The sequence below is a fragment of the Nyctibius grandis genome, chromosome 9 (assembly GCF_013368605.1).
Source record: "Nyctibius grandis isolate bNycGra1 chromosome 9, bNycGra1.pri, whole genome shotgun sequence".
NCBI lineage: Eukaryota > Metazoa > Chordata > Aves > Nyctibiiformes > Nyctibiidae > Nyctibius > Nyctibius grandis.
This window is the reverse complement of record NC_090666.1, coordinates 16,668,270-16,692,283: the sequence shown is the minus strand read 5'-3', so window position 1 is coordinate 16,692,283 and position 24,014 is coordinate 16,668,270. Positions and strand designations below refer to the sequence as shown.

At 38.9% G+C, this 24,014-nt stretch overlaps 3 protein-coding genes across 4 annotated transcripts in view; all 3 read left to right on the top strand.

Annotated features, from left to right (window-relative positions):
* The window catches only part of LOC137667357 (collagen alpha-1(XXVIII) chain-like), a 42,754-nt gene extending 41,753 nt beyond the window's left edge, over positions 1–1,001 (top strand). The window contains exon 36 of the mRNA XM_068408074.1: positions 537–1,001. Coding sequence (XP_068264175.1) covers positions 537–1,001 — 465 coding nt within the window. The remainder of the gene's footprint in view (positions 1–536) is intronic.
* Positions 1,002–1,003: 2 nt separating this feature from the next.
* Positions 1,004–12,568, top strand: BBS5 (Bardet-Biedl syndrome 5). 2 transcript variants are annotated; one of them, XM_068407252.1, is made up of 12 exons: positions 1,004–1,147; positions 2,465–2,547; positions 3,395–3,460; positions 4,548–4,597; positions 4,980–5,107; positions 5,997–6,132; positions 7,129–7,224; positions 7,740–7,802; positions 8,644–8,778; positions 8,893–8,976; positions 10,777–10,800; positions 10,916–12,568. In XM_068407252.1, the coding sequence occupies exons 1-12, from the start codon at positions 1,086–1,088 to the stop codon at positions 11,015–11,017; spliced, it is 1,029 nt and encodes a 342-aa protein (XP_068263353.1). In that variant the 5' UTR covers positions 1,004–1,085; the 3' UTR covers positions 11,018–12,568. The 2 variants fall into 2 exon arrangements, with proteins under 2 accessions (XP_068263353.1, XP_068263354.1); XM_068407253.1 differs by lacking the exon at positions 7,129–7,224.
* Positions 12,569–13,690: 1,122 nt separating this feature from the next.
* Positions 13,691–22,234, top strand: KLHL41 (kelch like family member 41). The gene is made up of 6 exons (XM_068407251.1): positions 13,691–14,877; positions 17,449–17,606; positions 17,699–17,806; positions 18,640–18,825; positions 20,183–20,329; positions 21,210–22,234. The coding sequence occupies exons 1-6, from the start codon at positions 13,768–13,770 to the stop codon at positions 21,319–21,321; spliced, it is 1,821 nt and encodes a 606-aa protein (XP_068263352.1). The 5' UTR covers positions 13,691–13,767; the 3' UTR covers positions 21,322–22,234.
* Positions 22,235–24,014: the final 1,780 nt, after the last annotated feature.

Genomic DNA, 24,014 nt, shown 5'->3' with positions numbered 1-24,014 from the left:
ACTGTGTAATGTGCTCCTGATGGTGTAACTGGATTTCTGCCACAGCCCTTAACAACACTGAACAGCTCAGATTAGGCGCTCCTGCGTATGAAACTCCAGGATCATTTTTGGTTGGGTTTGTGCGGGTTTTTTCCCTCAACAAATGGCAAGTTCATCGTATCAACAAAAAAAGGCATTTGGCCTGAAGCCACACAGCCGGTACCCTCCCGGGCCGCGCTCCCCGGGCCGCGCTTCCCGCCAGCGCCGGGGGCGGGCGGCAGGAGGGACGGGCCGCAGGAGGGACGGGCGGCGCCCACAGCGGTTGGTACCTCACGGGGCTTGTATCGGCTCCCAGGGGGTTCGCAACGGCCTCCTCACCAGCTCAGGGAGCAGCTTCACGGGAAGAACTGTCAAAGGACAAATTTCTTCCTGTGATTCGTGCTTTAAGTTTAGAGTATTTTTTAATTTGAAAGCGGTAGGATACTGCAATTAAAATTTGGCTAGATAAAATAGTCAAGTTATTCCAAATTAAAAATACTATGATACATACCATCTAGGTTAAAAATAAAACACGACAAAAACAAAAACCACTGGACTTAAAAGCTGTAATTTACCGAGTAACCGAGGGTTTCACAGGTTTTAGGTTTACCGACTGCACAGGGGCTTGGTTTAACGATCGTCCACGGCAACGCAGGTGTTGCCTCACTCCAGACAAAACTAAGACGAGCGGAAAAGCTGCAGCTACTACACGTTCCAACGCCATAGAGCACTCCGCTCTCCTTCACACGGTGTTAACAAATGCCAGGCCGTCGACGTTGCCGAGGCTGCACAAGCCCGCCACAGCGCCGGCCACAAGGGACGACGGCCAGACCGGGGCAGGCGCCGGGCGGGCCCGGCCCCCGCGGCCACACAGCGCGGCGCCACACGCAGCCTCTCCCTCAGCCGAGCCGGGGGCGGGGCTAGGACAGGCGAGAGAGCGGGGGTGCCCCACGTGCAGCTCCGCGGCCAATCCCGATCGCTGAGGGGGCGCGAGACACCACCCCCGTTGCCAAGGCGGTGCGCGGACTTGCCGGAGGGAGGGGGGCCCTGCGCCGCGGTCGGCAGCCATGAGCGCCGTGCTGGACGTGCTGTGGGAGGACAGAGATGTCCGCTTCGACATCTCTCCGCAGTGAGTGTCGCTGCCCTGCCCTGCCCTTACAGCAGGGCGTTCGGACCCCTCCGGGTCTGCCAGTAGGCTGAGCGCGGCCGCCATTAGTGGCGCGATGCATGCTGGGAGCCTTCCCGCTGTGGCGGCGCGGGGAGAGCTCTTGCTGGCAGGGCGGGAAAAGGCTTGTGTGGCCCTTGAGACTCCGGCGGGCGGGTGCGGGCCTTGACCTCTGATGAGCTGTCAGCCTTACCCGAGACATAAAACTTCTTCTCTGGTTCCTGCGGCAAAACCTTGCATAGCTTTTGTAATATCTACAGCTATAGAAGCTGGTTGGTGGTGATTTTGGGGATGGAGGCTGAAAGTGTACTATCGTGCTTCATCTCCCTCCTACTCAGCTGGCCCTACTGAGAACACTCCTTGTCTCTCAGATGTGCGCTCTGCAGTAATTTTATAAACATTAAATTGTATCTTGGATGTTTAAGTAGTTCTGCCTTATTTTCTTGTAGAATTGTCATGTAGACAGAGCCTGCTTCCATATTTTCTTTAACGCTAATGTTACTATTCTTGCTACCTCCTGTCTAATATCTTTTGTGCTGTTCTGGTGATGTATTGTCGAGTCCATACCTAGTGTCTCGATCCTCATCTCCAGTAGTATTTCATGGAATTCCTCTCCTGATAATGCATTTTGTTTCTGTCATGCAGATACACTGAAGAGCTTTGTCTGCTTTACACAATAGAATCAAAATACAGAAAAATGTCATACTACCTCTGTTGTTATGTAAAAGTGGTTAGACTGGTTAAATCAAGCAACATACAAATAAAAACAAAAAAAAAAAAACCCAAACCACACCCTTTGTGGAGAATTTAGCAGAGCATTTCACATGTTGGTATAAATCTGATATTTCCGTTGCTGGCATCTATTCTTTCCTGAGCCTAGCTCCACTCCTTATGACCTAAAAAGTACAGCAAGAAGCAACAAATTCTATCCATTAAAAATGATGTGAATGCAACTTTTTTGCCTAACGTTTTCACACACTTTATCCCTGTTTTGGGATATAGTTTGCTTGGTCACACTTCCTACATAATTATTTATTTACTGTTATAATTTAATAATAAAGGTATTAATATTTCTTATTTGCCAGATGTAGTGATAACTATTTCAGGTATATAATGTTGATTTGTGTGTATGTGTGCATATGTGGATTTTTCATTGTATGATGCACGAAGCAAAAAAAGGAGAAAGGAAAGCAAAGGGGGGAAATATAAATGGCCGCCTTTTGGAGGATAAATCTAATCTATTTTTCACTAGGTAATTTTTTCTTCTTTTTTTTCTATTAGACAAATGAAAATGAGACCTGGAGAGGTCCTTATAGACTGCTTAGAGTCTGTTGAAGATACCAAAGGAAACAATGGAGACAGAGGTAACTGCATACTCAGGGAAATTGTTAACTTTCTAATATTTAACCTGTGTAGGTTCGTGAAAGCCCTGTCTGGTTTCCATTGAACTTGGTATCAATGGTCTGTTGCAGAAAACAGATCCTGCCTGTTTCACAGATCTGTTTCCCCTTGGAGTATTTTCAAATAGGATCTCGTGTTCAAAGTTATATGAAGGTGATAATCTTGTCTCAGAATTTGTTTAGAATTGAAAGCCTTGTAAGAATAACCCATTTATAAACATTGTGGTGATCTTTTGCTGTAATCCTGTTTAATGCTTAGTTTTTCCTAACCTCGTTTAAACTGAATCAGGAATATATATATATATAGTGCGCAAGGGCATGAAGCTGCCAGCATGCTGAGATGACCCTTCCTGGGGTTGGATGTGCTGCTGTACAGGGTACAGAATCGAAGAAATTTGCATGTGACATAAAGGGGTGAGGTTATTCATGAAGACAGCTGCGATAGTTAACTCACTGCCTTCCCCTTCTCCTCCCCAGAGCAGTTCTGCACTGATTGTGTCTCTGCATTTTTACCATAGGCAGGTGAATGTGAAATCAGTGACTGTTCTTGGGTTTTTTTTGAGGAATGCTGATATATGTTAGAGGTTGTTTCATTTGTTCCTTGCTGGATTTTCTCTCCTAGCATTCAAAAAAAAAAAAAGGTGATTAGTGATTTTTCTGCTGGGGTGTTCTGTGCTTTTCTTCTTTTTCCTACCAAGGGGAAGGAATATTCTGGTGTTTCAAAACTAGAGGTAGATATGTACCACTGAATTGAACATTTAGTTTAATGAAAATTATTCAGATTAAAAATATCTACACTCTTTATTTCCAGGTAGACTGCTTGTGACAAATTTGCGGATTATTTGGCGCTCGTTGTCGTTGCCCAGAGTCAATCTCTGTAAGTATCATCTCCTGTTAAACAACTGCAAATTTTGTGTTTCCTTTGTGGTTGCATGCTATTCTTTCACAATAGTATTGATTACAGTACAGAATAGTAAAGTATAGTTCTGTTGCTCCGTAAAGTCTGCAATAAACTGTTACTAATGGATCTATTTGTAATATAGGAACTGTTGTATAATGCATAGCAAAATACTAATATTCCATGTTAATTTCTCGGAACAGAAGTTGAAGAGTACTTCAGACGTATTTTCCATTTGGCCTATGTGGGATTCATTTGTTTTTCTAGAAAGAAACAAAAGTTTGAGTTTCTTCACACCGTGCTTTACTTGTACCTCTTGTTGCCACCTGTTTATTCACATTCTGTATTGTCCTACAGTGTTTATTCCCCACAAGTACCTGCCTTTTCAAATTTACTATTATAAGCTCTGAATAAGTTTCTAATTTTAACTGTATGGGTAGCTAGCAGGTCTATTCATATTTAATTTAATTTGCTGAAACGCAGCCTGAAACTGTTTTTTCCTCTTCTTCTTTTTGTTTCTTCTCTACTTTATAGTTTCCATTTTGCTTTTTTTCTTTGTCATCCCCTTAGCTCTTCTTCTACAAAGTATTATATCAATGTAGAAAGTTTTATTTATAAAGGTAGAATTTACGGACAACATCATGATGAAACAGACCTTCTTGAGGCAACAGTCAAATGCTGAAGCAAGGAAAATTATGATTAGATATTGGAAGAAAAATGTTCACAATGATGGCAGTCAAACAGTGGAAGAGGCTCCCAGGGTGGTTGTGGAATCTCATTCTTTGGAAATACTCAAAACTCAATTGGACCGGACCCTGAGCAGCCAGATGAAGTTGATCCTGCTTTGAGAAGAGCATTGGACCAGAAAACCTCCCAATGTCCTTTCCAGCTTAAATTAGTCTTTGATTTTGTGATGAGGGCCCAGATCATTAACCACAATGTGTAGTTCTCACAAATAGCATCCAAAGCTGTGCTACAAAATTCAGTATTTTACTTTGTAATTTTGACTATTCTTCTTTCTTGTTCTCAAAACTGTTTTTTGTTTTTTTTCTCCCCTAACATTTAGCTGTTGGTTACAACTGCATTATAAATATAACTACAAGAACTGCCAACTCAGTAAGTTTCAAAAAATACTTTTTAAAATAATAAAAGAAGCTGTAACTCATTGTTTATACTTATTGCACTATATCAACAATAATCTGAAAGTTTACTTGCAAGAACAGCAATAGAATAGTAATGGAAGTTTAGTTTTAAAAGTTGAGAGAGTTTTACATGTATAGCAGGCAGGCTTCATTAGTTCTACTGTTGATGGAAGTGCTAGTTTCTCCAAAAAAACTGAGTTCAGTTGAAGGCAGCAGTAGATCAGTGGTAGAGTCAGGATTACACCTTCAGATATACTATTTAGAACAAGAATTTAGAAGATATGTCAAGATTATTTATTGCCTGTACAGTCAAGCTACTATGTTGCAAAATGTTAAATTTCATTTTTTCCTTACAGAAATTACGAGGGCAGACAGAAGCTCTGTATATATTGACTAAATGTAACAATACACGGTTTGAGTTCATATTTACCAATGTTGTCCCCGGGAGTCCCAGACTCTTCACTTCAGTTATTGCTGTACACAGGTAGCATACTTAAAATAGTGTTTGTTCATTTACAAAATGCAAAGAATCAGATCTGTGGGATTACTACTGCTGATGGACCAAGTGTATAACTGCCCATATGTAACATTCAGAAAACTTCAAAAGAGGAGAACACAATCTCTGGAAGGAAGGGAGAGAATGATCACAAATTCTAGTAGATAACTGTTCATAATGAAAATGAATGTGTATTAATACATTGATCACAGTTTATACACCTGGTGCGTATAAACTATCTAAACAAATAAAAATACAAAAGAGCTAATTTCAGCGTCCGTTTTCCATCTATAATTTCTGTATATAGTAATTTCCCATAATTTTGGATCATGTAATGGAAATGAAGCGTTAAATCCTGGTCAAAACTCTAATTGAGTACAAAACAGTGGATGTTTCCCACCTAAAGATAAGTCATCTGAATGAATGTGTGCATAATCCATTACCATAGGTTTCTATTTAAGAGCTATGGAATAGTGACGTATGTATATTGGGTGTTTGTGACTTAACCAGCACTGAAAAATAAAGGGTTCTTGATGTCCATGCTATGTATAACATGGGACCCAGAAGACTTACGCTTTGCAATAGAGGCTGGGACATGACTGTCTTTCTTAAGGAAAAGAAAGAAATAGTATACACATGAACAGTACAGGACATCCCACCAGATGTCAAAAAAATCCTTTTAAGTTTAAAGATAACTTCATTAAGGAAAGCTGAAATATAACAGTTTACATTGATGATGTTTTAATAGTACTCTCATTTCTGTGCAATGTTGTGATAAAAAAGCTGAAAATGTACAACGTGTCATATTGGTGCTAAAACAAACACTAAAGAGAATAGAAAACACTGAAATGGTAATGTGTATTTTTATTTTTTGCAGAGCTTATGAAACTTCTAAAATGTATCGTGACCTGAAGCTGAGAAGTGCATTGATTCAAAACAAGCAACTGAGATTATTACCACAAGAACAAATATATGATAAAATCAATGGAGTTTGGAATTTATCAAGTGACCAGGTATAGTGAAAATGAGACTATGCTGACTACAGCGAAGTTAAAATGTAATCATCTAGCAATGGTATTACCATAGTTTTGTAGCCTTAAAGGAATTAATTACCCTTAATTCAGTTCATCAGTTGATGCAGGCAGAGAAGCTGATCCCATATATTTGCTACTCAGTACAACAAAGTCTTTATTTTGGCAACCTGAAGCCTATGTGACTTAGCTAATATGCAAGGAACTAGATATACCATTCCTGTTAAAAAGATATGAGTCTAAAGCTCTGTATCATCCTGAAAGACAATCATGTTTCCAAACTGCTTTGCTGAATATTTGTATGTTTACATGCAGATTTTACTACAGTGTAAGACTATACTGTCTTTTGATTACTGGAAATTGAAAATATTGGAATAGGAATCTGTGTCTTAAAACATGGAAAAATAAAGACTTTAAGGAAAAAATAGAAAACATTTCTATTATTTTACAGGGCATTAGTTGCAAGTATTTCCCAGAGCCATGAAACAAAATGGGAGCTGTTATTTCTGTCTGTGCAGTTTTAGTCCAGAATGGAAATAGGATCCATCCTGACAAGCTAAAAAGTTCTTTTCTCTATGTTCCCTTGGCACACATCTCCACAGTCGCCTAAGTTTAACCCACGTGCCATTACACTTACGCTATGTGCCAATTCCAGATCTGTACAGTTAAGAACACTCTCAGATGCTTTGTGTACTCCCATGAGGTCTGCTGTGCCGTGATTTGATCCTGCTTTGCTGCAGTAATAGGTACTCCCAGCTATTTTCACCGCTTGAGTGCTATATCCTTTAAAGATTGGATCTTGCTTCCTTGGAGTCAATAGAAGCATTTTGACTGGTTTTGGTAGGAAAGAATCAGGCTTTTATTGAAATAAATACAAAGCTGTATCCTGCTTGTGTTTAAATGGAGAGCAGTAATCATCGTGTTTGGAAAAAAGGCTCTATCCTTCAAAGCAGTTCTAATATACCTTTTCTTTAATAGGGAAATTTGGGAACGTTTTTTATTACTAATGTGAGAATAGTTTGGCATGCAAATATGAATGACAGCTTTAATGTCAGCATACCATATCTACAAATTGTAAGTATCTTAAAACAACCATTTTCAAAATGAAATGGCATAAGTTCAAGTCTTAGTTAAAACTCCCAGCTCACCAAAATTAGTATTTCATGTCCCGCAGTCAGGGAGGAATTTAGTCTTACCAGCATCAACTACAGTGTAGATTTTTTTTTTTCTGTCCAGATCAACTAGGGGCTTTCATGGGGAGGTACAGATGTTGAAAATGGCTTGTATTTCCAATTTTCAAACTATTTACTATGATGCTTCATGCCACCTACATAACACTGGGATTAATGATCTGTGAACCTGATGTTCAGAAATGAACTGTTAACCACTGTTACCGCTTCTGATAAAAACACTTTTTCCTCAGGTTCAGGGGTTCAGATTTGTAATGGTAAATGGGAGGGAATGCTGGTAGCCAAGCTTCCAGAACCAGTAATTGTAATAAGTACAGTGTAAAAAAAAAAAAGATAAAGCAGATTTTTATCAAGTAATTCCAAAATTTTTACAAACAGTTTCTACCTCTTTACCATTAGCGTTCAATAAAAGTGAGAGACTCAAAGTTTGGCTTGGCGCTTGTGATAGAGAGTTCTCAGCAGGTAAGAAGCTTTTTTTTCATTGGTTACATTTTTATATATAATAGTTCCCTAATTCTGAAATGTTACAGGGCTAATTTTAAGGTACTTAGAGTGTTTCTTCTGTGTGGCCTGTTGAACACAATTTTTAAAAAGTCCTCTTTGCACTGCTTAAGATGTCTGTATGTTAAGGTCAATATGGCTATTGTGAGTTCTGGTTTCTCTAAGCGAAGCAACAATAGGCCAGCATGACTAGTTAGAAAAACCCTAAAATAACTGTTAAAAACAGTGTCATCTGACAGATTATCTTTGGGATCTAATTACTTCTATACTTAATTAAGGCCACTATTGTTAATCTTTTTCATTTGCATATGTGTTTTGCTGTGAGAGAAAAAAAATATTTTTCTTCAATTTGACCTTAATCAGAAATGCTTTTAATGGTGATTTTTTTTTTTTTAGGAAGTTCAACTACCTTTATTTAGTGTATCTGAAAGCTTCTTTAATAACAACAGCAAGATCTAACCGACTAAACATTTGCTGAGAAGTGATACTAATGATTTAATTCCTAGCTACTGAATTTCTCCCACCCTTGTTTGCTTGTGTTTTTCTGTTTGTCCCCCATTTATATAATGGGCTAACAATTAAAAGCTTATTTACCTCATAGAGAAACATTGTCATTTGTTTTACTTCACCCACAGTTTAAGTGGTGGAATGAAAATAAGATAATACCAACACACAGATAATGTTTTATGAGCAAACTGAAATTTGCTATCGTTAAATTGCAAATCCCTGTCAAGGGGAAAAAGTTGTTTAAATAATAAGCAACACTAATAAATGTATGTCTTCTTTTTTCTCTGTTATATAGAGTGGAGGATATGTACTTGGTTTTAAAATAGACCCTGTGGAGAAACTACAGGAGGCAGTGAAAGAAATTAATTCACTTCACAGAGTTTATTCAGCTAACCCTATATTTGGAGTGGATTATGAAATGGAAGAAAAGGTACTCCACTCATTTATTTTAAATTAGATACAATATTGTGTTAACAGCAGTAGTAGAAATGTATTAAACATATTAGATATGTGGATTTACTTACTTCAGTGTTTTAATTTGCAGCCTCAACCTCTTGAAGACCTAAGAGTGGAGCAGGTTCAAGATGATGTGGAAATAGAATCTGATGAGCATACAGATGCTTTTGTGGTAAGCTGCTCCACAGAAAACTAAAAAATAAAATAGTTCTTGTTTGGTCATTCAAATGTAGGTGATGTACATCTATAATCCTCTGTTAAAGATAAGCTAAAACTTTCTATATTTAAAACACGCCTACATGCCTTTTATTCAAAAGCCTGATTACTACAGGAATTTATTTTGTGTATGGATTTTTAACTCAAGAACAAACTATTATTCAAAATAAATAGTAATAGATACTTTAAGTAATAGGTGTATGTAGTTTCTCAACCTATTAAGATCAGGAATAGCTTGAAAACCAGCAGTATTATATAATCAAATACATTATATTAAAACAAGTCTTCCTTCTCTTGGAGCAGATTAATAGATGGTGTTATTTGTACTCTCAACATTCATCTGAGATTCAAACTTGAAAGATTTTTATAAAGGCAGCAATAATTTTGAGTTACTCCCGACAGCCTTTGCACTCCTGACAGTACCAGTTTAGAAAACTGTGTTAGTATCTGTCTCCTAGTATTTCAGGAAAATTTGCTTTTAAATGCGTTAGGTTGCTTGATGACCTTCTTTCTAGGAATTTCCAAATTTACTGTGCAACCCAATAACACTTGACTGCATGACTGACTGCACAGGTAGACTGCACATGTTATCAAGTGCTAGCCTTGACACATTGCCAGTTGACACGTTTTCTTAATTCATCTCTGAAATTTCATAAATTAGCAGTGCTAGCACCGCTCTTATTTCCACCTTCTTTTCTTTTGCTATCATTTACTTATGCAGATAAGCTCTGATCTCTTCTTTTCCCTCCTTTTTCCTCACTTTTTGACTTTTTTTCAACATAGAGGAAGACTTACCTTTTCCTTAAAGGTAGATTGTTTGCTCTGTTGGTGCCTTTGTCACCTGGATTAAATAACTGTGCTTTGCATATTCTGAAACAAAACCTGGAAGCTGTAAGTGATTAGAAGGTTGTTGCTATTGGAGACAGAGATGGTCCAGGACCCAAGGACTGGCTCACACCAATATTCATGACACGTGATGACTGTGATGCTGTTCTGTAGAGTCTTGTATAGCTTGAGATCCAGCTGAGCAGCAAAACGCTTTATTTGCTGCCTCTCGCCAGCCCACGGGGGCAGCTGAAGCAAGATCAGGCTCTTTTTGGTAAATGTGAAGATCTAGAGCCTGCTGGTCCAGAGACTTCTAGAGCTGTGGGTATTTTCAGAGATCTGATTTCCTAAGAGATTGATCCTTAATTTCCACACACACAGAATGGGAAAGATTGTATCTCTTCCCCAGATCTCTGTCTGAGAGTAGAAAAATTTGGTTAATTGTTTAGTTCCTCTGTGTTCATTTCTTAGATAGAGTATGATGTTAACTGAATTTTTATATACATTTTAAGTTAGTTTTTGAAATTGAATAATAAATGCTGCTGCACGTGAGGCAGAAGATGCTAGGATGCTGTCAGTTTGCCTTCATTTTAACATTTTATTTCCTATGAAGTATTTGTCAGTGTAACAAATGTAATATGAAAATTTTACCATTTAAAAATCTTTGTTTATTATGATGGAACACTCAAAAATTGGTATTTAATGAAAAATAACATAATCACCAAGTCCTGTTAGAACCCTTTTGTATATTATTTCAACATAGAAAAAAACTCTGATCTTGTTTACAAAACAAAAATAAAAACCATACAGACTGGTTTGTTGAAGAAAACTTACCAAGTACACTTTCCACCCCAGGAAATTATTAGCAGATTTGGTTTTAGAACTTGCTTTTTTCGAAGGTTGTGAGTTCTTTTTTTTCTTTCCTTTGCAGGCTTACTTTGCTGATGAAAACAAGGTAAGAACATCTTTTTTCATACTATCAAATTCATATTGTTAAAATGGGATAATAAAATTAAAAAGTACCTTCTGCTTTATTTTATTTTCTCTCATATCTCATGCATTCAAAAAAGCAACATGATGGGGAGCCTGTTTTTTCAGAAGAACTAGGACTTGCAATAGAGAAGCTAAAGGACGGCTTCACACTCCAGGGACTCTGGGAAGTAATGACGTGATTTAAGTTGGCACGTGTTTGTTTCCTAAGCACGGAAGGACTCTCGGTTGTTACTGGGCTTGTGAGATCTGTAGAAGATAATTTAGAAATACCAGAGTAGCAGAGAAAGAACATGCCAAAGCTAAATACAGGCAAATATTAGATAATATGCCCTCAGGATATGTCATAAAGGAAAGATGATTCAAAACCCTCGTTTTTTATTTATTACACTGTTTCTGTAAGCAGTGGGAGGACAACCAACATCTAATGTACGCAGGTGTGGGGCCCGCGCTGCTGGTGGAAGCCCCGCCCCCTGCAGGCAGTCACGTGTTCCACAGGCCCCAGAAGTCCCGCCCTTCCTCTGGTCACATGGTGTAAGGACCCGAGAGGTCCCTCCTCTCTGTCAGGCTGTAAGGACCTGGAAGGCTCTCCCCACTACATGTATGGCGGCTGCCACTTTATTCCAGCCGCCATTATGTAAAATGTCAGACCCCACGTTTTCACACTGCTTTGGGATTGGCTGACTGTGGGTTTTGGCACACTTGTAGCCCACGTGTTTTCAGGAGTGTGACTGGCAGGACCAGCTACCCCATCCTGCTTCCCCCAGGAGGTTGTCAGCGCAGGAAGCCCCCTCCCCTAACAACACAGGGTCCATCATGGTGTTTCAGCCACCGTTTTATGGCAGGTAGCCACCATCTTTATTTACAAATTCATGACCCCTGTGTTTACATACTGCCCTGTGATTGGCTGCCAGGACCAGCCACCCCCTGCCATTTTACCTGAAAGTGTGTCAGACAGGGAAGCCTCCTCTTCCTACCTACACGGAGGCCACCATTTGTGATAGGGCAGTGTGTGGTATATAGTGGTATGTGGTATATAGTTTGATGCTCAATTTAAAGTATTCATGTATGTACATGTATGTACATGTGATGTACTTTCCTATAATGATTATATCTAAATCAAATTTCCATAACTTGTTTAATGTTGTGCAACACAGGTTATCATATGCAGAGTATTTTCTATCTAGGCATATTGGCTGTGTCATTGCAGCGGTGCTGTGTTACGGATAACTTTGACAAAAAGCAATACTGTTCCAAATATTAGTTTTCATGTCTTATAATTTTGTTAAATGTTCAGCACATATTGTTCCAGGTACTTAATTGTAATCCAGATAGCCTCATACAGTTTTTTCTTTTTCTTTTATTTTTGACTAAAGCACTTTTTTTAAGGAATGATCTAGAAAAAAGTGCACACACAAATAGCTTCTGTGTCTGAGTCATTAGACCTTTCTGATGTTACGTGTTAGAGGGAAATGAGTCATTTATTGTTTAAACGAAGATGCAGCTGTTACGTTTTCTAGTGAGAGAAGACCTCTGCGCTGTTTTCTATAAGTGGAAAAAGTGAAATGAGCTCTCCTCTCAGCTGTTGTTTTAGCAGCTGACTGTTATGGTAAAGTAACTGTGGTGTGAATATAATTGTGGTGTTTGTAGAAAATCTTTCAAGGTATATATTTTAATAAAATACTACGTGTATTGAAAAGCAATTATGATTTCAATAAACTTCGATAATGTTATACCTCGTTGTAGATCTTGAATTCAAATAGTTATGTTTTGATCCTGTTTCCATTACATTCAAAGAACATTTTACCATATGGGTAAAAAGCATTCTCTAGATGGGCAAAATACAGTCCTTCATCAAGGTACATTAAACAACTTAAAATTTCAAATTTGTTTTGAATCTGTTAAATTGTGAAACCTTCAACATATGCATAATTTTTCTAAATTCACATTCACTTTTCAAACTACTTGTCTGATTTGGGGCTTTTTTAGTTTAAATTCAGAAATTTTTTTAGTTTTATTTTTAAATTACACATCCATTAAATAATGTTAATATGGTGGATTACATGTTTTTCATTCTCTGTTCTACCTTTCCTATGTACTGTTTTGATTTAGTTTAACAGCAGTTAACACCATTTCTAGTACAGTCGAATTTGAAAGGATTGATAACATCTACATATTATCTGAAATGAAGAATGGTGTTTAAGGGGGGTGGAGACTTCATTTTAAGTTATTTTTGAAAGCAGAACTTTACCTGAATAATGTATATTTTATGTCTAAACAGTAGGGTTTTGTTTACAAATAAATACAACCAAATGGATATTAAGCAGCAGCTCAAAATGAATTTCAAAGTCTTAGTATCTGAAGAAATTGCAGATGTGATATGGGTATGTAAAAAAAAATCTTACAGCATAGAAAATTGATGCAAAGTTCTGGAGTTTTTTAATATCTTTATGACTGCAGCAATGAGATGTATTAAGCAACTCTGAAAAAGTGAACAGTAGTTGCAGCTGACAACTTGATTAATAATATTTCTATTTCAGAATACTTGGTACATGTATATTTACAATCTTGCTCATAGCTGTCTCACTGAGCGTCAGATTCTGCTGTCCTTACTCGTGTCAAATAATTTCTTACATTGCACGTAATCTCATTGATTCAATGTGGAGAATGATGGCAAAACCTGACCATAGTGACTAAAAGCAACAGTTGCTTCTTTCAGTCTTTGACAGCTGCGAGAGCAGCTCTTTTTTTCCAAACGATCCATCCTAAATTCCAACCTGTAAGAGTATGCACCTATATTTAGCTAGCGAGATTAAGTTGCAGAGGCTTCAGGCAGGGCAAAGCACATTGGTCTGCCTTTTTTACAGACCGACCTTTGGGCAGACAACAGCTAAAGCTTTCTGCTCCCTCCCCTTTCCCAAGTATTTGCGAAATGGATTCCCAAAGGGAACTCACTGAAGAGCTCAGACTTTACCAATCCACCCTTCTTCAGGATGGCCTCAAAGAACTCCTTGAAGAGAAAAAGTTTATAGATTGCTCTCTAAAAGCTGGTGATAAAAGTCTGCCGTGCCACAGACTGATTCTGTCGGCATGTAGCCCTTACTTTCGTGAGTATTTCTTATCCGAGCAAAATGAAGAGAAAAAGAAAGAGGTAGTTCTTGATAATGTTGACCCCAACATCCTGGATATGATTGTCAAATACCTTTATTCAGCAAGTATTGATCTTAATGATTCTAATGTGCAAGATATTTTTGCTTTGGCCAGTCGCTTTCAGATCCCTTCTGTATTCACTGTGTGTGTCTCCTATCTTCAGAAGAGGCTTGCTGTTGGTAACTGCCTGGCCATCCTTCGATTAGGTGTTCTGCTTGATTGCCCAAGACTTGCATTTTCTGCCCGCGATTTTGTCTCAGATCATTTTGTGCAGATTTGCAAAGAAGAGGACTTCATGCAGCTTGCCCCACATGAACTTATCTCCATTATTTCACCTGACAGCTTAAATGTAGAGAAGGAAGAACTGGTATTTGAAGCAGTAATGAGATGGGTCCGAACAGACAAGGAGAACAGAGTAAAGAGCCTGGGGGAAATTTTTGACTGCATACGTTTTCGTCTTATGCCAGAAAAATATTTCAAAGAACACGTTGAGAAGGATGATATAATTAAAGGCAACTCAGACCTTCAGAAAAAAGTAAAGGTTATTAAGGATGCTTTTGCTGGAAAACTGCCTGATTCTAGCAAAAGTACAGAAAAGTCAACCAAAGGGGAGGTGAATGGTGATGTAGGAGATGAAGATTTACTGCCTGGCTACCTAAATGACCTTCCCAGGCACGGCATGTTTGTCAAAGACCTAATTCTTCTGGTTAATGACACCGCTGCAGTAGCTTATGATCCTCTTGAAAATGAATGCTATCTAGCAGCCCTGGCAGAACAGATTCCCAGAAATCATTCCAGTATAGTCACCAAACAAAATCAGGTCTACATTGTTGGAGGACTGTATGTGGAAGAGGAGAACAAGGATCAGCCTTTCCAGTCATACTTCTTCCAGGTATAAGCTTTATAATTGTTGGTGCAATAATAGGTGCTTATAAGAGTTACTGAAAAATATTTTGAGTCTATGCAAATGAGTTGTCTAGTCTCTCTGTACGGTCAATGGAGAGAAGTATCTATAGAGAGCTATTCCTGTCTCAGAAAGATAAATGAAACCAAGGGACTTGCATCTTCTCTTTCAAGATCAAGCCCCTGGTGAGGTCTCAGAAAAGATTAAAGGATTAGTATATTATATCTAGGCACTGGCTTTCATTGTTTAAGGCCCAGATTTTTCATGGTACAGATGCCTAAATTTAAACCTAATGATATTTTTGTGAAATATTTTTTGTGAACTTCTGTTAACTTCCATGAAGGTTGAGCGCTTAGCTGCTTTAGATCTAATGAGATGTCTTTCTTTTTTTGCATCTGGAATATTTTTATGACAGCAGTAATGTGCGTATTTTAAATGCCACTTCGGCCACTAAAATTCCAGAAGTCCTTTTTTCACATCTACGTTTGAAAGCCTAAGGGCATTCTAAAATACAGAATTTAGAGATGGTAGGCTGCTTTCTTGGCAAACTGTCAATGTCAGTAGACCAAACACTACGTTTCAACTGAGAGCATAATTTTATATCTTTGTAAATCTGTATAAATATAAGGCCAGTTAATACAAATTGTAACTTCCACAACGTATTTCAGAAAATCAGCAAAAATACAATTTGGCATGCTTACACCATAAACTAATTCTGTTGTGGTTTTAACTACCTGGCTACATGCTTTGGAGGATATTTAAACTATCCCATGATGAATTATGCTGCTGGCCATGTCTTGTCTTTAGGCACATTGGCCCAAAGGAGTGAAAGTAGTCCCTTTTTTAGTAGGAAGTAAAGCAGTGATAAGCAGCGATAGACTCCTAAAGCCTCCAGATATTTTAAAAATGCAAATGTTAAGTGTTTATAGCAGTATGGCTCACTGGTGTCACACACCATGAAAAAGTTGGTTTCAGGCATTTGTTATACCTATGAGAGGGAAGTCTTAGTTTGCTAGAGAGGGAGTAGCACTGTTACATTTCCCTATGTAGATATAAAACACTAATCACTGAAGTGCAAAACTTATTACAGGAATACTCTTCCAACAGAAATACTGTGTTGATGTCAAAATGTATATAATCCAGAACTGATAGTCTATAAGTCTCAGGCTATTAGAAAGGGACCTCTGAAAAACTAAACCTCAAGACTGATATTAAAATTTGATGAAGTTTTCAGAATCCTGCTTTGTATGTCTACATCCCTTTCCTGAAATCCTGCTCTCTTGATTGTCACCTCGGAGCTGGCTTGCTGCTGCTACTGCCTATAGTTAAAATATTTATCTGCATTACCCATGTGGCTGTTGTTCCCTCAAAAATGTTAATGTGGTGCCAATCCGATTTTCACTTGCTGATCTCCCTTTCTCCCCCAGTGAAGCACCTGTTACCATTTTATTTGGTAGCTAGCAACCCAGGAGAAAACAAAGCTGCCACTGGCTCAAAAATGTGAATTTGGGAGATGCACTTAGCATGGAGACCTTGACTGTGGAACACGCTTCTGGAAAAAGGATGTCACTGTGCTAAACCCAGATCTGATTACTCTGACTGAACTTTATCTCGCTTTCTGTCAAATGCCTTTACACTCATACAAACTCACATTTTACCTTCCCTTCCTATACATCGTTAAGCAAATCTGTATGCAATAGAAGAGAGAAAATATTCTTTTTGAATGTTAGGGAGCATTCAGCTTCAATTGTAAGTTCTCAGACCAAAACAAAAATTAAGCACCGCAGTTCTAGGAAAATACTATTTTGGTTCATTTATTTGTTTTTTTCTTCTGTCCTCCTGCTGCTTCTCCTTAGGTGTTTTCAGCATACTGGGTGTGAATTGAGACAGCTGCGAGAGTACTTCAGTAGGGGTGACATCAATATTACTGCCACTGGAGCTGGACTGCCTGCCTTTTTTGCTTAGGAGTGAAGTCTTTTTTCATTGTGCCTTCAGAGATCTCAGGAGCTTTTGAGGGTATTTGTGATGAAACACCACCTCTTTTGCTCTAGGGATTGCAGAAGAAACATCTGTGCCATTTGCCATGTAATGTTTTCTGATCATGAAGAGGAATGGCGTGAGGATGCCTGGCGTCTCTCATTGTAGCGATGAGCACAACCAGCTAGATGTGTAGATGTGAAATGGCAGGAGTGTCTGCTCCCTGCAGGCAGGAAGAACAACAACGTGTTCTTTCCAACATGTGATGGGGAACCCAGAGAGTGAGGGACCTTTGAACAAGGACAAAGAGCTTAATAAAGAGGCAAAGAAACTCCGTGAGGAGGGTGAGCAGATGCAGAGAGCGCTGTGTGGCATTGACTCTGCTAGGTCTCAGCACCATGAAGCATGGGTGGGTAAAAGTCATTTGTTAGCTGCACTGAGGGCAGGGTAGGTTGTTCAGGCAAGCAGATGAGCTGTTGAGAGACACTGGGTGCAAGTAGATTTATTTTGTAGAACAGTGTTTGTTGTGCGGATTTGTACTGTTTGCCTTTCCTAACGCTTCCTGTTGTGATGCCATTGCAGCTGGATAGCATCGCTGGCGAGTGGGTTGCCCTTCCTCCACTGCCATCAGCCAGGTGTCTCTTCGGGCTGGGAGAGTCGGACAACAAGATCTATGTGATTGCAGGCAAGGACCTTCGCACTGAGGAGTCTCTAGATTCAGTATTGTGCTATGATCCTGTGTATGTTTAAAATTTAATTATGCCCACCAAGGACATGTAAATAGCCCGTTGTTAGTTGAACGAGCCTAACGGTGATATTCTTCTCGTTCCAGGGCAATGAAATGGGGTGAGATCAAAAAATTACCCATCAAAGTATATGGCCATGCTACTATCTCAAACAATGGACTGATATATTGTCTTGGGGGAAAAACTGATGATAAGTGAGTCTCTTAAGTCTTTTCATGACAATTTGTAACATTATTTGGTTGGTCCTTTATAGATTATATGTCCTCACATTCAGAAATAAGGGTTTCCCTTTTTTCATGTCTTGATTAAGGTTGCTGACACATTGGCAGAGGGGAACACATTATGGTATATAGGATATCTTCTTCATGATATGGTAAAATTGCATATGAATTGTAATCCTAACTAGTTATTTTAATAACTGTACTTATTTCCAAGGCAAATTCTTACTTACATTGCAGACACCTTAGTAATCGATAGCGCTGAAGTAGTATTTCCGTACAGATAGAACTACTTAGGTGCCATGGAATTATTGTGTCAGGTTTTAAAAAAATTTTCTGACCTGTGATGCCTGTTTTACCTTAATGGGCATAACATTGGGGAAATCAAAGTTTTCACTCACACTGAGCACACGGTGGTGATTTTTCAGTGTTTGTATAGGGGACATTTAAGATACAGGCTTGTCAAATCAGCCAAAACAGCAGCATAATCTTTCTTTTGTAACCTTTGTCATACATTCCTCCACAAACCCATCTGGACAGGATATGCTGGGAAAGGACGTTGTCTTTCTCCTGTAAGGTACAGTGAAATTGCTGCCCTGTGTAAGCAGGATTTAACATTTGATTTAGTTGTATGGATGTGATTGGTGCTTTGCAGACATGCAAAGATTCCAAGATTAGATACAGGAAAGGATCTCATGGAGAGGAAGGAGGTGTTATACATAAACCCACACAATCCACCCCAACTAGGTTTTACATGGAACAAGCCAGAAGTTCATCAGGAATGCTCATAGGATCTTTTTCCTCCCCAGGAAGTGCACCAATAGACTATTTGTATACAATCCCAAGAAAGGAGACTGGAGAGACCTGGCTCCAATGAAAGTGGCTCGCTCGATGTTTGGAACGGCTATCCATAAGGGCAAGATTGTCATTGCAGGTGGTGTCACTGAAGAAGGCCTTACTGCATCTGTTGAAGCTTTTGATCTGACCACCAATAAGTGAGTGCAATATTCAAGCTATTTTTAAGCAAGTGTTTTATCATCTAAGCTTTTAGGAACTCTGAGATAAGAGTCAGAAGGGTGTTCAGGTGCCTACACTCCCACTGAGACACTTGGTCTACATTCACATGTTTAGCAACAGCAGCAGCAGCTTAAAGAGCCCCTATCTCTGTCTGTTTTTCCTGCCCCCACAGGCAGTTTCTATGCGAGCATAGCTACATTGCAAACACGATCAAAGAGCTCGTGTAGCAAAAATAACCCACCCTCTAATTTTTTTATTTTTGTTTAAAGTCTGATTACTTTCCCAATGTAGTTGACCACACAGCCACATAAACAGGTGTGCTGGCATAATAGGGGAGAAGTGGAAGAGACTGGCAAGGGCCACACAATCTAGTTGAAGCAGCACTGGCACTAAACATGAAACCCGGGCAAGAGAAATGAGGTGCCTGAACAGGACTAGCTCAATGGCCTTCGGGTACGTGGCCTTGTGATGTCTTGCTGTTCACTTACCTTGTCACAGCAAATACCATTTACCACTAGTTAGTGACAGGCAGATAATTCTGCTTATTTATTTAGTATGAAAACTCCAGGAAGACTTTCCGTTTTAAGTGCATGCTCTGAAATACTATGAAGAAAAAGTAATGACAAAAGAGAGTAACTCATACTTGGAATTAGCTCACTTATTTGGTCCAGGTACTTTCCAATGTTCTTCCTCACAGCCAGAATCTTTTGCAGTCAGCATCCCCCAACTGTTTATGATTTTCCAGGAGTTCATACCCTCTCTATCTGTGTCTTTCTACTCTTAATTTTCCTTTTGTTACTTTTGTTAATTTTCCTTCCTATCATCTCTTTACAAATTTTCATTTAAAATAATATCAATAAAGCTTTATTATGTTAGCTCAAACTTGCAAATGGTCCTGGATGCACCTTTATTTTATTAATAAGCACTTCTATTGTATATAAACACATCTGGCTGTGCCATCTTCACTGACAGCTGGCATTGCAGCCATCAACCTACAACAAAAGCTTCAACTCAAATGTATGCTATCCCAAAGAGACTTGCTTATAAAATTTAACAATACAAAATGTGAATTATGCAAGAAGTAATTCTACGAGGGAACTTTGGACTTTACATGCTCTGTAGAAAGCAAAGTAAAGGTCACCATGATGTTTTGCACATTCTTCTCTTCCGTTGTTCACAAACACCTCCAGCTTGTGGTCTGAAAAATCTGCAGATTCTTCTCTTGGTTTACTCTGTTTACCTGAATCTGTGTCACCCAGAGGTGTATTTTAGTGCATTCAGTTTAGAATATTTCTCATGTGTGTGTTTAACTTAGGTTTTTCTTTTAATCTTTAGGTGGGAGGTTATGCCTGAATTTCCTCAAGAGAGAAGTTCCATCAGTTTAGTCACCTTAAGCGGAGCTTTGTATGCTATCGGAGGCTTTGCAATGATTCAGCTTGAATCTAAAGAATTTGCACCCAGTGAAGTCACTGACATATGGAAGTAAGTTTAATTGCAATCACACTTTCCTAGTGGAAAGCCATATCTGAAACAGAGGTTTGTAGACACTGGAGGGTAAAATTAGTTTTCTGTTTAACTCCGGAAATAAGCCATAGCACCAGTTGTAAGGCACTTGTTGACAGATAGAAATGTTTGTCAGAAAGTAACAAATGAACATGAGATTTGGATCTAATGACTACTTCCACCTACTAATAATTTGAACAGTCTGAGTCATGATCTTCAGATTCTTTTACTCTTTAAAAGAGTAAGCTGCTGTATCTCTTGGCAGGTTTAGCCTTGTAAGTGTACCACAAAAACATTCTCTGTTTCGTGACATTCTTATACAGAAAAGCCTGTATACACAGAGGCTTGTACATACTCATGTGTTAATAGTCAAATGACTAATTGTTCCAAGATCATCAGAAATCCCTATCTCCTAGATTTTTTTTTTTTTTAATCTAAATCATGGAAGCAGTGATGAAACATCACATCTCTGCTGTGGCTCTTCAGTTGCTAAGGTAAATTCAGGAATTTTAACTGTCGGGATAGGAGGGATTCCCAGAAAATCCACCTTTATATGTAAGAATCTGAAGGAATTCAGAAGAGATACTGAACACAAGGAAGAAGCTTTTATAGAAGCAATTGAAGTAGGACACCGGCCAGCAACAAGCTTTAGGGACCAGGAAAAGGACAACTCACGTGCACAAGAATGGCTTTCTGTTCTGGAGGACAAAAGCATCCTTCTTGTGGCATCCTTCAGCACGTGGGTGCTACCAGCCTTTGCAACACATGGATGATCCTCCTTTTCATGTATGTGTGATGAAGCATCCAACTCAAATTTCAAGAAGCTGTGTTCTGACCTTGTTTTGTTTGTTAAATGCAGGTACGATGATGAAAAGAAGGAATGGACTGGCATACTGAAAGAGATCCGTTATGCTGCTGGAGCCTCCTGCCTGGCTACACGCTTAAACCTCTTCAAGTTGTCAAAACTGTAAACACAATGCTGGAAGATGTAATATGGTGAGGGAGTTTCAATAGGCTCTTCTGGTTTTGTTGCATGAAAATGTCCCCAAATTGTACAGAGTTTTGTAGCAGCATACTAGTTTAACAGTTAACGGTATAACAGTTCACCTGTCTGTCCAAGTCTTAAGAGATTTACTAGCTAATCAACAACTGAATTTTTGCCAGTGTTTAAAATCCTGAAGAATTCTAATTACAATTTATTAGAATAAATGAAGATTTCAGAGAGAACTCCATTTTTCACTCTGTGAAATTGCCAGTAAAACTAGTTAAGACTTCCTTACACTCAGACAATCCAGGATATTCGTCACCTGTCCTCCAAACAGTGCCCACAAATTAATTGTTAAGTTAAATACAACTAGTAGGTAGCTAATTTTATTCTAACTGGCTGTTTGTACAGCTTGATTTCCCCCTTCTGCAATGTATGTAAATCCTGCATTCTTCAGCCATATCTTGAAAATATTTTCATTAGAGCCTTCTAAAAATAATTTAGCTTGGAATTGAAGTGCATATCGAAAACAAAAGTGGCCTAATACTATGTGGCCTAAGAAACACCAACCTCAGCCAAAGCTGTGCTAGTAGCCCAATGTGAGGAAAGAGCAAAGTTCACAAGGTTAATAGCTCTACTGATTCGTTTATGATGTTTAGGCTTCTGGTAACAAGGATTTTCCACTTTTTTATGCTTTTATATTTATTTCCAAAGCAAATATTTTATAGAAGTTTTTCTCAGAAATCTGAGGTCGTTAACAAGGATTCATGAAAAAGTCCTAGAAGAACTGATAATCAGCAAATACCTACGGCAGAGAGGACTTTTCCATCTAATAAAGAATTGATGCATTTTGATGTTGAAACGTTTAACAATTAAACTTTGTTTTTAAAACTATAAAAGTATGACTTGATGGTGTCTTTTAGTGATCAGCTCATCATCGATTTCTTAGTACAGGCTTTGCCCTCCATTTTCTTAAGTAGAGCATTCCCACCATTTCTATAGAGTATCTCTTCAAAGGATTTCTCCACTGAATAAAGAGGGTGTCATAAATCTACATCTAATTCCAACTGATGTAGCAGGAAAACTGGAAGAGAAGCCCACCACACCTGACTGAATAGTAATTCTAACTACCAAATAACACCTTGCACTGCCTTCCTAGGAGACAGAGGTAAACATATGGCAAAGGTACAGCCATCCTAGCTCATTTCAGTATGTTACTGTACCCTGGTACTGAATCTGTGGGACATCTTTTCTGTTTTCGCATTGAGTACCCCCACCTTCAGCTGTTCTTAGCGTCTTTTTATTGGCTCCTGTTAAATCACTGGTTTACACCAGCCCATCTGCTCTGACACTTGCTGATTTAATTTAGAAAGAAAGACTGCAAAGGATCAAAAGCAGCACATTTTACTGAAATACTCTTGTATTTTGCTTTTCTTAGATGCCCTTTCTGAATCCACTCATAGCAAGTTTTAATCCTCTTCCCATTGTGAATACTCCTAACTTTACCCATACGTAACTTGAAGGTTCCTGGCTTGGCACAGAGTGACCGCAGGATACCAGAAAAGCAGGGTTCAGCTCAAACACATGACCACTTCAGCTACAGCCGCTGCCACTGCCACCTTTCTTACGCTCCAAGGTTGCTACTTGAGGGCCATCTGTACAGAAGCAGGGTCGTACAAGAGCCCTCTGACTTGTAGCGCACCTTCCGAGATCCTAACCTATATTTGATTCTCTTCTCCATTTTATACAAAATACAATGTGCATATAATCTTTCTATATGGCTGTGCCTTCAACGACATTTCCTCAAAGCACTCATCTTGTATGTCTTGGAGCCCTTGTCCGTTTGATGTCATAAGCAGACAACCATGTATGAGTATTTTCAGTCATCCCACAAACGTGAGGGCTGCCTCAGAAGGAAAGCACCTTGCAGCTCAGATCAGTTGTCGTTTTTTCCAGGCTTTTCATTAGTGTCCTGATTTGTGTTCTGTCAAGAAAAGTATTTTCTTCTACTACTGAGTAGTAAAAAAAAAGTGACAGCCATGTGCATAACAGTCAATTCAGAAATGCAGTTGCTTACCTCTGCCAGGTTTCAAAGGAAGTGGTAAAAAAAGAGTCTGTTGCTTCTACTAAAAAGGCAAGAAAACATAGTGTGTGTGAAAGAGATGGGCACAGCTAAGCAGTCGTCATGAGACAATGGCAGCTGTAGTCACAACATGGCTGCTTCTGAAAATGGGCTGATTTGCAGAAGTATGACCACTCTACAGTTACTGCTCTACAATGAACATTCTCCTGGCTATTCCACTTTTTCTTTCTACATCCCAGCATCTTATACTTCCTGAGACAAACCCTGGCTGAGAGCAATCACAGGAAGCCTGGTCACTGGCAGATGGTTTTGAAACATGATAAATAAACCAGCAATGCTTTTCACCACCAGTAACCAAGGTGATTGTCACTCTCTGAAGGCTTTTCTTGGTCTTGGTCTCAATTTTCAGCCTAATTTTGCTCTTTTGTACACTGCCTTATTTACAGAACAGGCAGGTTAGATGGTTTGTCTACTTTTGGTTTATTTCTATTAGAAAGGGCTAGTCCAATGCATAATGCCATAATAATAAATTTCATTAATTATCTAGTTGCTAGTAAGTGCCTATGTATGTCTGACATAAGCATTATTTTCTACTT

What these genes read in the sequence shown, in the direction of transcription:
- BBS5 (XM_068407252.1), top strand. Translation starts at nt 1,086, where the DNA reads ATGAGCGCCGTGCTGGACGTGCTGTGGGAGGACAGAGATGTCCGCTTC. An exon ending in CTACAAGAACTGCCAACTCA is followed by an intron (nt 4,598 to 4,979) that starts GTAAGTTTCAAA and finishes TTTTCCTTACAG; the next exon opens with AAATTACGAGGGCAGACAGA. An exon ending in GCATACCATATCTACAAATT is followed by an intron (nt 7,225 to 7,739) that starts GTAAGTATCTTA and finishes CTTTACCATTAG; the next exon opens with CGTTCAATAAAAGTGAGAGA.
- KLHL41 (XM_068407251.1), top strand. Translation starts at nt 13,768, where the DNA reads ATGGATTCCCAAAGGGAACTCACTGAAGAGCTCAGACTTTACCAATCC. An exon ending in GGGGGAAAAACTGATGATAA is followed by an intron (nt 17,807 to 18,639) that starts GTGAGTCTCTTA and finishes TTTCCTCCCCAG; the next exon opens with GAAGTGCACCAATAGACTAT. An exon ending in GAAGTCACTGACATATGGAA is followed by an intron (nt 20,330 to 21,209) that starts GTAAGTTTAATT and finishes TGTTAAATGCAG; the next exon opens with GTACGATGATGAAAAGAAGG.